We start from the raw sequence: 17,384 nt of genomic DNA, 5'->3' as shown, positions 1-17,384 counted from the left end.
CAACTCACTCAATCACGCAAAAATGATTCCCTCCTGCTTTTTCATTGACTTTCAACTTAATTTCAACCATTTTTATCCATTTAGTGGAATAATTATTCTATAATTACGAATAACCTGATTTTAATTTAAAAAACTATCCTATTTACATCCCCAAAAAAATGGCAAACTTTTTAAAGAATCAATATCATCAATAATCAATAATTGAAAATAAATTCCAAATTAAAGCATTTAATGCAATAACTAATTCAATTCAATGAATTCATACTTCACCCTAGATAGCCTTGCATTGTTAAGCTGAGACAAAGAATTAAAAATAATACACGCACGCACGCACGCACGTATATATATATATATATATATATATATATATTTTACTCGGTCAGCTGAACCACGCAAACTTTTACTAGGATGGACAGAGGATTTAGCGAAATAAAGAAAGGGATGGATTTGAAGCAGAGCTCTGATGGCTCTTGGGGGAAAATTAACTACAAGTCTTGGCGGTCAAAAAAAAAAAAAACCAAAGTACAATATCCCTTGGAATTGAAATTCTGGCAGAGGCAAACAGGCATGAATGGAGGGAGGATCACGGTACACGCTTCCCTCATTCAATCCTCTTTCATTTTTAAAGTTTTTCCCCCTAAACTCAGGTAATAAAAAAGCAGGAAAATCAACGTTAACAGACGACCTCCACGACAAGCGTGAATTTAAAAATACGCACCACCAACATGGGAATGCGAACAAGCGACCAACAATCAAGCAACACAGTAGGACCACTGCTCATCATCTGCGGCAACAGAATCAGTAGAAACGCCATTGAAATCATCATCAGATGCGCAGTAGTAAAAGCCATTATTGTTGTTGCGAGCAGCAGTCAAGCAGCAAGAATCAACGGCCAGATAAGGCATGTTGTTGAAGGAGCGGGCGAGGCCCGTAGCCAGTGCTGAAGCACTGTGTACCCTGTCATCATACTCATCCTCCATTTGCTGCTCAAAGCACTCTTGCGCGCGGTGCTTCAGAGTCTCAAACATGAGCTCGGGCTCGTGCTGCATCACCCGTAGGACATCCGCACACGACGGCCCCGGCATGGCACGCGTCACCGCGAAGCTGTAAGGACCGTCGCTCTGTGACACCCGAACCACGCTCGGGCCACCAAACAGATTATGGAGTCCTCCGAGCGCCTCCTCGTAAGCCCCGCCCAAGAACATTCCCATATAGTATTTTCTATGTCTACCACCTTCGCCTTCCAATTCATGGAGCGGCAAACTAGACTCGCCCCCTATGAACTTGTCGATTTTTCCATCACTGTCGCATGTCAAATCAGATAAAATTCCCCTCGCTGAGGGCTTCTCGTCCAGACGATGAATGGGTACTATGGGAAATAGTTGTCCAATGGCCCAGAAATCTGGAATGGATGTGAATAGCGAAAGATTGGCATGGTAAGTCTTTACCTTATCTTTCGCCCCTATTGCCTTATTCACCGTGTCACACAACCCATCAACAGCAGCAAGTTGCTCCATGTCCAGAGAACCTTGTTTGAATTGCTCAACACATCGTTGCTTCAATTGATCGGTGTACAGCAAGCAGGTATCATACTCACCTCTCATGGCCGCAGCAGAAAGGTTGTTATAATCTGCACGAGCATCCTCCGAGAATCTCTCAACCAAATATTGCAGCCCAAGAGTGGACAATGCTGGAGCTTCGTATGAAGTTGCCGAAACCACTTCAAAGATCAAAACAGAGTGATGAGAGACGATGGCTCTGCCACTTTCACTGCAAAGCACGGGGTGCTTGATGGACCTGCGATCACAGACACACTGAATTGCTTGAACAACCGCTGCAGCATACTCTTGGAGATCATATCCAACAGATATGTCAGAGTCAGCGGACTTGGAACCATCGTAATCTATGCCCAGACCACCTCCAATATCGATTACTTGCATATGAGCGCCTAGCCGAACCAATTCACAATAGATCTGTGCAGCCTCTCCAACCCCATCAGCCAGCAATGTGGTGGAAGGAATTTGAGAGCCTATGTGGAAATGCAGCAATTGTAAGCAATCAAGCATATCCACTTGTTCCAGCTTTTTCACGACGCGCAGAATCTGGACTGTGGTGAGCCCGAACTTCCCTTTCTCCCCTGAAGTTGAACCAAAATGCCCAGAATGTTTTGTCCTCAGCTTAGCTCGAACCCCAATCACAGGTCGAATGCAGAGCTGCTTGCTCAAATCAATGATCAAATCAAGCTCTTCCTCTAGCTCGAGAACGATTACGGTATTCAATGCGAGCTTCCTTGCAATCAGGGCCAGAGAAATATATTCGCTGTCTTTGAACCCATTACAAACCAGAAAGGCTTCTGGATTACCCTTGCACAAACAACTCATAGCCAGGAGGAGCTCTGGTTTTGATCCCGCCTCTAGCCCAAACCGGAATGGAGACCCAAAATTCACAATATCTTCCACAACGAACCGGTCCTGGTTGCATTTCACAGGGTAAACACCTTGGTAATGGGATTCGTACCCCAGAGACTGAGTTGCGTACTCGAACGCCGAGTGAAGGGACTCAAGCCGATTCTTCAGCACGTCCGGGAACCGAACAATGAGGGGAAGCTGCATCCCGAGGCCGCCAGATGATTTGGGATCCGAGACTTTTTTCACAATCTTGAGCAAATCAATCTCCTGGTGAAAAAGAGTCCCTGAACCGTGAGGCCGGACAGAGACATTCCCGGATGAATTCACGGAGAAGTAGGGAGCACCCCACCCATTGACCTTGTACAGGGAAGCAGACAGAGAGGGCGACCAATGGGAATTTTCCACGGCAACGGTGACGGTGTTGTCATCGGCGGTAGTGTGGCTCGTCGCCGGAGGCAAGCCAAAAAATGTGACCGGCGCCAGAAGAGAGCTGTCCCCAGCTAAAGCGTAGCCAGGAGGACCAAGTGCAGCATCCACGCAACAAGCTAAGGCCGGCATCTCTTCCGCGACGATCAAATTAAATTAGGGAAAAAGATTCTCAAAATTTTTGCGAGCTCGAGCAGATGGGGGCTTTAAAACCCGCCGAGGCCGAGGCCCCGGCTACCCCCTCAAAAGAAAACAGTAGAAGATCTATTGAAAATGGAGAAACCCTCCCTCTTCTCCTCACACAATTCCGAAATCCCCACACCGACCCCTCAGAAGAAGGATTTCCTCACGGATAACGAAACGAAAGAGGCAACGAGAAAATGAGGTCAGCAACTAAACACGGAAAGCTCCCCACACCATGCAGATCTGGATCATGGATTCAAATAAAAGAAAATAACCAGAAGCTCAGGGTGATCGGCGACAGAGGGGAAAATAACTATGAAACAGCACAGGCAGTTTCAGGGGAGATCAAAATCGAGGGAATGGAAAGGAAAATTGAAAACTGTGGGGAAATGACGGAAAATAAAGATGGAGGAAATGACGGAAAATAAAGATGGGTTTGAATTGAACGAAAATTATGGAGAGAAGCACAAGAATTAATGAAGATGGATGCGAGAAAGACGGAAGCCAAGGCGGAAGTGAGCGAGAATTGTATGAGCGGCGAAGCTAATTTATATAGGGAGGGAAGGGCCGATTGGGCCGTGGGCCCGGATCTTGGACTCCAAGAGATATCTAGCAAATTCTTTTTAACAAGACAAACCCTAAAAAAACCTTAGCCTATGTCATCAAAATCTTCAATTAATATCAATATTAGATATTAGACATTATTATAGGATGCACAATGAATATTATTTTTTTGAATGGATGAATATTGTTTATTAGTCATAACTGGTGGTGATTATTCATTGTATGTAGCCTAACAGAAAAAAGCCAAAAACGAAGAAAAAGGTTAATTCAAAGCGTCGGTTTAGATGAGAAAATTCAAACTCTCGTGTTTTTGTCACAAAGAAAAATCTGTAATCCCATTTTGGTTGAATTTTGTATTATATTTCTGGGTTGCCTTGGGACCGGGTGAGGGGGTTGGGGACTAATCAGCGTCGAGTTGCCGCGTGACTCGTGAATGCGGGACCCTTCTGCTCTCGTGGAGTACCAGAAGTCGCGTTCACGATATAATGGGATGAGGTGAGGGGTGTTCGTTTCGCGTGATTTTAGCGCGATATTTCGTGAACGAAGCCACTAGGAAGTTTCCTTCTTAGTCTGGGGGTTGGGGGATTCCAGGATACCGATGGACCCTCAGGATGGTGACACGTCATCATATGGTTGCTACCGCTTACCGTCCGTCTGGAATCTGGAGATATGTACAGTGCCACATTACATTTTTTTCGTTCGATTCATTGCATAACATTTCTTTTTATTATTTCAATCATGCCCACTCAAACTAATCTGAGTTACTATTACTCTCTAGGTATCTTTTATAAAACGCTTTTAAAAAAAAAATCTTTTTATTCTTAATATAAAGTACCAGGTGGGTATTAATTAAACTTTTTTTAATATTTTTTATTTAGGAGAAAGAAAATATTACAAATTTTAAAAAAATTATTTAAATAAGGACAGAAAGAAGATGTGAAGTTATTCTTATTAACAGTGGCTTTGCAAGTATCTCGACATGCCTTCAATAATTTTATTTATTGTAATTGCATATTTTAAAATTAAGATTCTATAATACGCTAATTTGACTCTCTTAACCTATCAAATCAAGTATGTTGAATCTCATGCTGACCAAGATTGTGGGCAAACTTTGAAACTCTGAAAATGTTCGTGGGCAATGCAATTAAACCTACGATCTAATAAATCATGGGTGAAGTACTTGTGCAAGGATATAACATTTTGTTATAGAAGAATATAATTCTTCCATATAAAATTGAAATGACTTCTTATATCCAAGTTTATAATATAACTTCAAATAAAATTATGCACATTAAGAAAATTCATTAAACAAACTCCACAATCTTACTTTTCCAAAATGGAATTTCAAATCTTTAAAAATATCATTTATTGAATAATCTAAGACATAGAATATAACAATGAGAGAATGACAAATATTGAAAAAAAAATATAATTAGAAAACTTTACTTTTATAAATTATCGATTTTTTTTAGTTTAAACGTGTTGATGTGATTAAATAAGTACTGAATCCTTGATGATAAATTTTGTGCAGCAAGGTTGAAATGAAATATTTTAAATCATTTTTCTATTTACCAAAAAAAAAAAAATCGACCGTACTGTCGTTTGACGGGGCTAAGTGAATTAATTTTAGGAATGTTGAAGATAATCATTTGTATAGCTTGCCAGGTACGTTGCCCGTGAAGAAGGTTTTGGTGATATTTAGGAAACGATGACATAGAGCATCATGCCAATGAGGCACCGCTAACCCACGAGAAAAGGTAATCACGTAGCCCACTCCTACTTTTGGTGATGCGATTTAGGCCAATCCCATTCACGCCACGCCATCATATGCGCTGTATTCCTGTGGGCTTCTTTGTTTCCTGCCATTCATCCTTCATCAATTTTCCTCATATCTACTCTCCCTATTTAAAAATATAAAATATTTTTTAAAAAATTAAAATTTAAAAATATAAAATATTTTTAATCTTTTAAAATATAATCATTATATTTTTTAAAAATATTTTTATTAATAATAACTTTATATTTATTGTAGGATATCTAATATGGATAAATATAAAAAAATAAAATTAATTAAAAAATAAGTAATTACTTTATTAAAAGATGAGATTAAATTAAAAATATTTTATATTTTTTAACGAACAAAATATGCTTGAAATATCATTCATTAGCTAATTTTTTTTAAATTTTAAATCCTGTTGTGTGAATATTTTTATATTTTCTCTATCTTACAAGATATAAAAGACTTTTTGTCCGATGCTAAATGTTTAATGACATAAAACATTTTTAAATTGTTAGTGTATAAAATTACTTTTGTAAATTCACTCCTGGTGGCTAGAATTACTGTGGCCGTTATCATTCCTATCCCGTGACTCTTGGAATGTCGTTGAAAGTGATTCAGATCTAGTCAATGGTTAATTACTTTAAATTCATTTTTTAACAATAAAATACCGAACCAATATAAATACAATCCAGAAGTAAAATTACTGTAATGACCCAGCTAAAAAATAACTGTCAGGTTGTTTCGTTACGGTTTTTCAAAACTGTTTTCTATTTTAAAAAACAAAAAATTAAAAATTTATTTAACTATTCATTTAGGTGACAAGAACTTCTATTTATTATTTTAAAAATTGAATCGAATCATATGGTCAAAACCATTAACAACTTGATTTGGATAAAAAAAACCATTTCAATGATTAAATCGGATTAGGAGTTGAACCACTATTAAATCAAAAAAATATAATTGAACTAGGAACTGGAGCATTTTTTAGTAAACCAGATGGTTTTAAACATAGTATTAAAAAATTAAAAAAATTTAAAAAAATAGAAACATTCAAAAATTAGATCCCCACTAAAAGTTAGCTTTTTTTTGACAACTCACATGTGTAAAATGTAATTTGAAATAATTTTTTATAAAGATATTGATAGTTATAATTACAAATATAAATACTTTTGAGTCTACACATATTTAATTTAATTAAAATTTACTTATATTTGACAAGTTATAAAATTATAATTTATAATATTATTAATTTGCGATTGTGTTATGTCATTTTATTAAACATACTATAGATTTACTCACTCTGTTAAAACATATAAGGTATTTTTTTAAGGAATTAAATGTTAAAATATGTAAGGTATTTTTAATCTTTTAATGTATAATCATTATCTTTTTTTCAAAAGTGTCCCTATTAAATATATTATTTTATATTTTTTAGGGTAAAACACCCTATTAAATAAAGATAAGTATGAAAATATAGAATTAATTTAAGAATGAGTAACTATTTTATTGAGAATAAAATTTAATTAAAAATACTTTATAATTTTTAACAGAAAGAGTATTTCTTATATTTATTTTATATGTACGTGTAATATTATTTTTATTTAATTATTATATTACCGATTTAATTTATAAGACAATAAAAACGGAGAACTGCTAATTTTTTCAGTTTAATGTACTATCTGGCTTTTAAAACACTGTTTTACTAGTCATGCAATCACACCAGGTTTAATTAATTTCTTTGTTCATTTATATTTACTGGGTTTCATGGAACAATACACGTGTATATGTAGAACATGATAGTTATCTTTCATTTCTAATTTGCAAGCTTTGTTGCCGGGGGTATTGTTGAAAACAAGTCATTATTATATTTATAAATGTAAATTTAAAGCAAAAGAAAGTATTCGGAGATTTAAAAAAAAAAAAGACTCTGACAAATAAATAGAAATGGGAGAAATTTTTTTTTTTTTTGAAGAGAAAATAACAAGTAAAGGCATGGAAGGTACATTGTAGAATATTGATGCATGCCTCCAAGTCTCCCTTCTCCCCCATATGCCAATTTTTCCTATTCTTTTTCGTACATTCTAATATGACATAAATAAGTCTGAAGCTCAATGCTACTATTACTGTAGAGGATGAATTAATTGAGAGAGGTCTGAAAAAGATAATCTACGCAATGTTGGCAAAAAGAAAGGGAGGAGAGATTTGGAAAAGCGGGGGACGTGGGGAATATGGGAGTAAACCCGAATACATTTGACACGCATTTCACACGCTTCCTCCGCACCAATTCAAGATGAACATGATGGTGATATATAGTTCGACATTTGAAAGTATTAATTAATTACTTCTAATGCAGAAACAATTGAGTTACGAAAATAATTGAAGGCAAGAGGCGGGGGAGGTTGTCAACTGGGAGAGGCTGTTACAGGCAGGTCTCAACTGTAGGTCTTCAGGAAACGCCATGCCTTACGTTCCCTCTTGCTTCTCTTTCCTCTTTTGCTTTTTCACAATATCTAAGTCTTTGCCTTCAAGTAAACAATAACCCGTATCATCCGCTTCGATGACACGATGCCGTTTCAGAATGTTGTGTCTATTATCCAGACACATCTCAGCCTTCGATTCGATGAAATCGTGACCGTCCATCTACTTTTCACCTGTCACTGATTTCTCCATCCGTTCCTGGCCAATGGTTTTGTCCCTTCTACATTCCTCCGTATGTTGTTTCACGTGTTCTCGACTTCTCCTCACCCTCTCCCTGTGAAAAGCAAGTTTCTTTCGTTTGGTTGGACTTTTCAATTCCTTGTGTTTTCGGTGTTGAATTTGTCACTTTGATAAGCTGTTTGTTTTTTGGCTCACTCCAGCTTTTTCTTCCCCATTCGCCTCACTCGTTCTCGACGAACGGCCACGATTTCACCGAGTCAACGGCTGTAGGGACCGTCCTGAGTCCTGACACACATATGGGAGACAAAATTGGAAACCCCCGGTTAAAACTAATTTTCATATTTGTTTCATTTAAAAATATAATATTTTTTAAAAAATTAAATCTTAAAAAATATAAAGTATTTATTTTTAATTTTTTAATATATAATCATTATTTTTTAAAAAATATCCTATTAAATAAATTACCTTATATTTATTTTGAGTGAAACACTCTATTAAATAAAAATAAATATAAAAAAGGTATAATTAATTTAAAAATAAATATTAATTTTATTGAGGGTGAAAACCAATTAAAAATATTTTATATTTTAAAACAGATTGAGTACAAAAATTTAAAAAATTTGGAAGCACCCTCCCTTTCCTCCTTACGTTGCACTTGGCTATAAGTTACTCCCTCTGTTTCTATATACAGGAGAAACAAATTATATCACACAATTTTTAAAAGTTAATTAATTATAATAATTATATCTAAAAATAAAAAAATTTGAATTAAAATGTCCCATGTTAAACACCATAATTACATAAGCATGTATTAATTATTTCTCATTAATGTGAATTATAAGAAGTAATTTAAAAAATGTATAATAAATGCGTATTGAAATAGGCGATTTTGCTTATATAAAAAAATAAATAAAAAGTGAAAGTTTCTCTTATAAAAAAATGAAGGGAGTATAACCATTAATTTTTTTTTCATCTCAGAAGGGGAACAAAAAAAAAAACCCAACTTAGACATGCTATTACAAGAGTTTCCTTTGTATATCAAATGAAAACAAGGAGAATTAAAGAGTTAGAGACTAACATTTCAAATAATTAAAGTATGTAAGAGATTTGAAATTATAATAAATATAAATTTGGATTGAGATTTAAACCAAATATAAAAGGATAATACAATTTTCAATAACTCAAATTTGTCTCAATTATTGATTTAATTTTTTAAATTTAATTTTTATCAATCTAATCTTTTAAGTTTACTTTGATAATCGATTTGATCCTTATTGTTGACATGAATAACATAATATTGATGACAATCTTATATATTAATCAAACAATATATAATTATTTATGTAAAAAAAAAATAGGCTCTGAAATTTAAAAAATAAGAGAACAAAACAAAATCTGAAGGATTATATTGATAAAAAATTTAAATTGACCTGAATGTGAATTTAGTCTTATTTAAATACATATATATGTTAAAAATCATTAATAATTTTTGCATTAGATTATTTTAAGAGTTAATTTATATTTTAAAATTTAAAGGATTCATAAAATAATTTTTTAAAAAATAAAAAATTAAATTGATAGAATTAAATTTAAATAATTAAATTAATAATCAAGATAAATTTAAGATCTCACAGGTGTAAATTTTTATAAATTTAAATTATCCAACAGAGAAGTCAAAAAAGGAAAGCTGAATATGTTGGCATTAAAGCATCAGTTACTTTGACCAAAAACAAGGGTGAACGAAATCTCGAGGGTTGGGCAGAGTGTGATAGGAAGAGAGGATCATCTCAAGTCAAGTAAGCATAGACACTGGAAAATTTTTTAAACAATTAGTTCCTCATGAATTTAAATTTTAATTTATTTATAACTCAATTTTTAATTATAATTTATTATAATTTAATTTTTTAATTTTTAATTCATTTATAATTCAATTATTATTTTTAAAATTTTTTGAGAAATTATTTTTATTAAATAAGAGAGGCAAAATAAATGCTCATTTTTTATTTTAAAATACTTTCTTTTTGCTTTTTGACATAAGATTTAAGCTAACATAAAAAAATAATAAAAATTAAAGGATTGAATTATAAATGAATTAAAAATTAAACGATTGAATCATGAACGAGTTAAAAGTTGAAAAATTTAATCGCTGTGAGTTTAAATTATAAGTAGGTAAAAAATTAAAAAATTAATTTTTTAAATAAATTCCTACAGCCGGTGGAACGGAGAATGAGTCCAGAGAGACAGCAGGCGGCCTTTTAACTTTTTATGCTATAAACGGAAAAAAAAAATAGTTAAATATTGTATTATAGAAAGTATTTACCAGAAATTATTTAAACAGGGAAGCAGTTTATATTTGTAAATAATCCATTCAGGCTAAGAGCAATTTTACAATCATGAATTATTATTATTTAATAAAAAGTGAAATCTTTACTGGATGAATGGATTCAGCTTTTTCTGACTAACAAAACATGACGTTTCTTATTCTTCTTTCTCACAGCATGCTCTGTCAATAGTTAAGTCACTTTATCTATAAAATTTTCAAGATAAATTGACATGCTCTATCAGTAGTTAAGTCACTTTATTTATAAATTTTTCAAGATAAATTGAGCAAGTAATGCGATGGCTATTAATCTATTCAACCTTCAATTGAGAATAAAAATGTTAAGAAACAAGAGCCTCAAGATTTTAGTTGATCTCACTACATATAAGTCTCATCATTATCATCATTCGTTTTCACCTCTTTTAATCTTACCCAAATCAAATTTTATTACATACCACCCTTATCAACATCTCTTTTCAACTCACATACAATTACTCAATTTAGATCATTTATGTCTTTAATTGATGTCCCCATATTATTTTTAGCTAAATACAACACTTATACTTTTGAACAATCCAAATAGTGTAGGATCATTAAATATAGATATAAACAATCCAAATATTTTATCACATAATGGGATTGATTGAAATTTTGAAGTTCTTATTCCCATATATTTTTGTTTTTAATTGGTTGTTAAGTAGGCGAGTAGCCACCACATCACTTGCTAAATTTATTTTGAAAAATTTTTAGATGATATAACTCAACTCTTAGCGTGATAGGAAGAGAGGGTCATCTCAAGTCAAGCAAGCAGAGACACTGGAAAATTTTTTAAACAATTAGTTAATTTAAATTTTAATTTACTTATAACTTAATTTTTGAATTATCATTTATTATAATTTAATTTTTTAATTATAACTCATTATAATTTATTTTTGTAAATTTTTAACTCATTTATAATTCAATTATTATTTTTTAAATTTTTTAAAAAATTATCTTTATTAAATAAGAAAAATAAAATAAATGCTCATTTTTTATTTTAAAATGCCTTCTTTTTACTTGTTGACGTAAGATTTAAACTAACATAAAAAAATAATAAAAATTAAGGGATTGAGTTATAAGTAAATTAAAAATTAAACGACTGAATCATAAATAAGTTAAAAGTTGAAAAATTTAATCACTGTGGGTCATAATTGAAAGATTAAATTATAATTAGGTTAAAAATAAAAAAATAATTTTTTAAATAAATTCCTGCCGCCGGTGGAACGGAGAACGAGTCGGGAGAGACAGCAGGCGACCTTTTAACTCTTTATGCTATAAACGGGAAAAAAAAAGTTAAATATTGTATTATAGAAAGTATTTACCAGAAATCAGTTAAACAGGGAAGCAGTTTATATTTGTAAATAATCCATTCAGGCTAAGAGCAATTTTACAATCATAAATTATTATTATTTAATAAAAAGTAAAATTTTTACTAGGTGAATGAATTCAACTTTTTCTGAGTAACAAAACATGACATTTTTTATTCTACTTTCTCACAGCATGCCCTATCAATAGTTAAGTCACTTCAACTACAAATTTCTCAGGATAAATTGAGAAAGCGATGCAGTGGCTATTGATTTATTCAACCTTCAATTGAGAATAAGAATGTTAAGGAACAAGAGCCTCAAGATTTTAGTTAATCTCACTACATATAAGCCTCATCATTATCATCATTCATTTTCACCTCTCTTAATCTTACTCAAATTAAATTTTATTACATACCACCCTTATCATCATCTCTTTTCAACTCACATAGAATTACTCAATTTAAATCGTTCATGTCTTTAATTGATGTCCTCGCACTATTTTTGGCTAAATACAACACTTATACTTTTAAACAATCCAAATAGTGTAGGATCATTAAATATAGACATAAACAATCCAAATATTTTATCACATAATGGGATCGACTGAAATTTTGAAGTTCTTATTTTCATATATTTTTGTTTTTAATTGGTTGTTAAGTAGGCGAATAGCCACCACATCACTTGCTAAATCTATTTTGAAAAATTTTAGATGATATAACTCAACTCTTAGATGAACAGGTTGAGAGAAAGTAGAATAGGGTCAATTAGAAAAAGTTAAACTCGTTTGCTAAGTAAATGATTTCACTTTTCATTAAAAAAGAAAAAAATATAACTCTTGATCCATGTACTCTGCTTGCATTTTGTTATAAATCCTTGAACCTTTTTTCTTTATACTTTAGATTCCTACACTTTTATTCAGTATTCTAGATCCCTTCATGAACAAAGTGTAGGGAACTTAAAAGAACTTAAAACATCAAAAAATAAAAGTGTAGGGATCTAGAATGCAAAGAAAAGTGAAGCGATCTATAATAAAATACTAGCAAAGTACGAGAATTAAAAGTTATGTTTTTTAAACAATCTCTCTATTAAAAAATGTAAAGCATTTTTAGCTAAATCTCACTTTTAATAAAATAATTACTTACTTTTTAATTAATCATATCTTTTCATATTTACCCCTATTAAACACCTTATAATAAATATAAAGTCATTATCAATAAGTGTACTTTTGAAAAAAAAGGCAATGATTACATCTTAAAAGACTAAATATACTTTATATTTTTTAACATCTAACTCTTTAAAAAATATTTTATATTTTTAAACGGAGGAGATAATTTCTAATGATACAATTGTTTTTTTTACCTCAATGAATTCCTTATAAGTATAAACCCTGTTTCTAATTTAAATGATTTCTAGTATAACATCTAAGTAAATTCTTTTGCTCTGAGAAATTTATTTTACGGTCTAAAAGGGTTGAGAGTAGGGCCCAGGCAATACTGAAGCCACGTTACATGTGAGGGGGCAAATGCACCCCTCACATGGAGAAAATTGCTCATGTAATATAAAAAATTTATAATCTTACACCTTATATTTTTAATGTTTTAAATTTTTCAGACTCAATAAAAAATATTTAGAGATTTAAATTTAAATTTTATATTAATATTTTTAATATATTTGTGATAAAAAAATTTCAATATATTTTTCTCAAATAAAAACATATATAATTTTACCTGTGATATTATATTTTTTGTTTAATATAATTGATTTTAAAAAATTAAAATATTATTTTTTAATTATTTAATTTTAAATTATATTGTCTTACATCTCCTAACTCAGAGTGTGGCCTCCGCCACTGGGCCCAGGTATCGGGAGTTGGTGGTGGCAGGTCCAGATAGCGACAAGGAGATGAGGGCATGGTTTCTAGATTCTTGACCACTAGTGGGCCCCACCACCGGACGTGAAGTCGCTCCTTGTATTCCCTTCAATCTTTTTATGGCTTCTTCTCCCTTAATTATTACTCCGTTTGGCCAGGCGCCTCTGGGTAAAAACATGAACCTGCCTCCAACACGAGCAGTCCAGTTTAGAAATTTGGAAGAGAATGAGCGCCAAAATAATCCTCCCTCCCTTATATTGTTTTCCTTTAAATTAAAGTTTTTTGAAAGGACTAGTTTTTTTCATTATTTTATTTTTATCTATTTTTTAATGTTTTAAGTATGCTCAGCTAAAAAAAGTCTTATTCGTATCAAATTGTATTTTACTCCAAGACCTCGACTAACTTCATTGGGTTAAAAAAAATTACAGTTCATCATATTTTATTATATATTTAAAAAAGTTATTTATTTTTTATAAAAATTATTATTATTATAATTATTGATTTAATTTTTTATTTATATATTGACAATATCATAGGATGAGAGTGAATTTTTAAAAAATCATGCAATTTAAATTGAGGTGTAAAATTATTTTTTATAATGAACAATTAAAAAAATTAAATTAATATATAGAGATATAATAATAAATTAATTATTATCTTTCCTTTCTTGCTAAGCCAGAGAATCGTTTGAAACCCCTCTTCTTCTCTCCAACAAAACCAAATAAGTTAGCATTAAAACTTTTTGCTCCTCTTTTCTTTCCTCTATCGAAACACACCATAAGAGTTTTACTCTTGGTAACGGCGAACCAAACCGAACCCCTCGCGAGTTATGCTGTGTGTATGGGTTCTTCCATTAAAAAAACTGTGTTTAAATCATATCATTAAAAAATTTGCAGTACTTTTTTTTTAAAGAGTTACTTTCTCTGTCTTTAGATATAAGATATTTTTAATTTAATCATGCAAATTAATAAAAGCTTGTTATCTAATTAAAAAAATAGTAACATTCTATTTTTGCTTCTAATTATTGTAAATAAAAAATAAATTTCTTTTTTTAAAGTAAATTAATGAGAGTACTTATCTTTTTTTCTTTCTAATTTAATAAGGGCCCATGTATTAGGAAATATGCTAAGAACCCCATATATTTAGGGACAAAAAAAGATTCTAAAATATTTCTTATATATAGAGACGGAAGGAGTGGATGTTAAAAAATCTATAAAGAATTTTAAATAAGGATTAGAGGTATGATACAATTACTAGTGGGTCCCAATTTTTTTTTTTTAAATTTCAGCTCAATTTAGGAGATAAAAGTGAGAATAATTTCAACTATGAAAAGATCAATTCACCTATTATGTAAAATTACTAATTGTTAATTTTCTTATATCACTTGTAAATTATATTCATTTCTCAAACAAGCAGTAACATTAGTTATTAGTTTGTTAACCTTATTTGTTAATTTACTAATATCAGTTGTGAATTATAAGATATGTCACTAATTTATAACGAATGTTAATAGATTATAAGACTTGTTAGTGATTTACAATTTATGTTAGTAAATTAACAAGTAAAGTTAGTAATTTAACAACTAATATTACTGTATATGATTGAACAACTGATATCAAGTCTTATATAATTATTAATGCATCAACTAATGTAATTTACAACTCATATTAGTAAATTAATAAGTGAAATAAAAAAATTAATAATTAGTAATTATGCGTAACAAGTGAAGGGCACTTTAATTTTTTTTTATAGTTGAATTATTTTTACTTTCATCTTCCTAAACTGAACTAAAACTTTGAAAAATTTTAAAGCTAATTAATAATTATCTCACATCCCTGCTCTTTATTTAAAATTCTCTCAAAAATTTAAACTATTTTTAGTGTTTTGATGCATAATTAATGTTTTTTTAAAAAGGCTTTAATAAATAAATATTTAAATTTATTAAAAGAATGATATTAAATTAAAAATATTTTATATTTTTTTATTGATGTATTCAAAATATCTTTATTAATTTCTCAAGTGGAATATAATAAAATAAAAGTATGATTGAAAGATATATATATATATATATAACCTACTTACTGATACAATGAATTGTATTTATTGATTGTAATATTTTTTGTTAAAAAATACAAGATGTTTTTTGAAATATTGAATATTAAAATTATTTTATATTTATTTTCAAATGAAATGTCTTATTAAAAAAATATTAATTTAAAAATATATAAAGTACTTAATTTAAAATGTTATATATTTTTAAACGGAGGAATAATTTTTTTTTGGTTTTGGTTTTGGTTCCGGTTTCGGTTCTTGGAATAACGCAAGGAAGTGGTAATAATTTTATAGCACGGTCCACCAGTTGAGAAATGAGAGTCATGTCGTAATCTTGTCTTGAAGCGGACCCAAAATCACGAATCGGTCAGCTTTGCCCCTCCATCATTCTAAACAATCAACTTGTTTGTACCTTGAATGTTACACCAAAAAAAAAAACAATGTTTGTATGTGCCCCCAACGTAGATGTGATCCTCGCACATCTACTCTTTATTATATTCTCTCTCCAATATGAAGTATATACATTTCCTTTCAAATTAATTTTAGTCTAAAATCTAAGCAATTTAATATATCTACATCTTTTTCATTTTATCTATTATATTTATTAGTCTAAATCTTTATATAAATGCATACATTACTCGTGATGCAGTGTATTGATAATGTGGATTGGAAATAAAAAAAATATATTTTTTATATGTTTTTATAAAAATGATGATATGTAAATTTTTTTTAAAATGTTTATATTTTGAATTGAAAGGAACACTCATTCTCTCCCAAATTATAAAACAATCTGAGACAAGATTATCAAAACAAAAATATAGGGTATTGCTGTATTGATAATTAATTTATAGTTTATAAAAAGTGTTAGTTGAAACTTTAGTTTCTTAAAAAAATTTATATTTTTCTAATTTTATCTTCATTAAATATTTTATATAAGTATTTTGATAATGATAACTGAAATTTTAAGACATCTTTTTAAAAAAAAGTTATAAATGAAGTAGGGGTATGGTTGAAAATACAATTACAAAAACTACCTAATAACCTATATTTTGGATCAAGTAAGGCTTCTAACAAATTCTTTACATTGTAGTCTAGAGGAAGTTTGTTGCAATATTAATTTAATTATTTTTTTACTTGAATGGTAATATTATAAATGTATCATTAGCAAAGCCTTTTTTTTAAATTGTTTTATATATTGAAATAATGAAAATTCTCAAAAATTATCTCACAACTTGAGACGGAAGGAGTATTGGTTAATGTTTCTAAATTACTCACACATCTTATTTAATTCACTCAGCTCATCTGCTCACCAAAATACATATAAAATAACACAATACTCTAGTTCTGAATGCTCGCTACTACTTCTATTTCATCCTCTTGCAGATTATCAATTAGAAAAATCACAACAAAGTTTTTCGTAAAAATTATAATCACCATGGGATTCCATGAAATGTTGCAAAAAGTTGTACTATACATTTGAATGCCTATTAAACAATTAATCTTAGTAAGTCATTTTATTCTTCTCATCACTTCTCATAATACCCCGTTTTTAATGACATTTAATTTTTAACTAAAATATATCTTTAATATTTTAAATTTGTATAAAATTTTATTTTAGTCCCTTAAATTTATGAAGTTTATTTTCAATTATTTAATCCAAATGTTAATAATTTCATCAACCAAAAATTATCATGTTCAACTTTAAAATATTGATAAAATATTTTTAAATATTAACATTTAATTTTAATTTTTTAAAATAATAATCATTGAAAAAATT

The 17,384-nt window shown here is 30.2% G+C and overlaps 1 protein-coding gene across 1 annotated transcript; it reads right to left on the bottom strand.

The window, feature by feature from the left end:
* Nucleotides 1-420: 420 nt before the first annotated feature.
* On the bottom strand, nt 421-3,548 carry LOC129292986 (arginine decarboxylase-like). Its single transcript, XM_054930749.1, has one exon. It carries the CDS (start codon nt 2,964-2,966, stop codon nt 753-755), a length of 2,214 nt encoding a protein of 737 aa, XP_054786724.1. The 5' UTR covers nt 2,967-3,548; the 3' UTR covers nt 421-752.
* Nucleotides 3,549-17,384: the final 13,836 nt, after the last annotated feature.

Source organism: Prosopis cineraria, unplaced genomic scaffold (genome assembly GCF_029017545.1).
Source record: "Prosopis cineraria cultivar Desert tree isolate PC_DT_omini unplaced genomic scaffold, ASM2901754v1 PC14, whole genome shotgun sequence".
NCBI classification, from domain to species: Eukaryota; Viridiplantae; Streptophyta; class Magnoliopsida; order Fabales; family Fabaceae; genus Prosopis; species Prosopis cineraria.
This window is presented reverse-complemented; position numbering and strand designations above follow the sequence as displayed.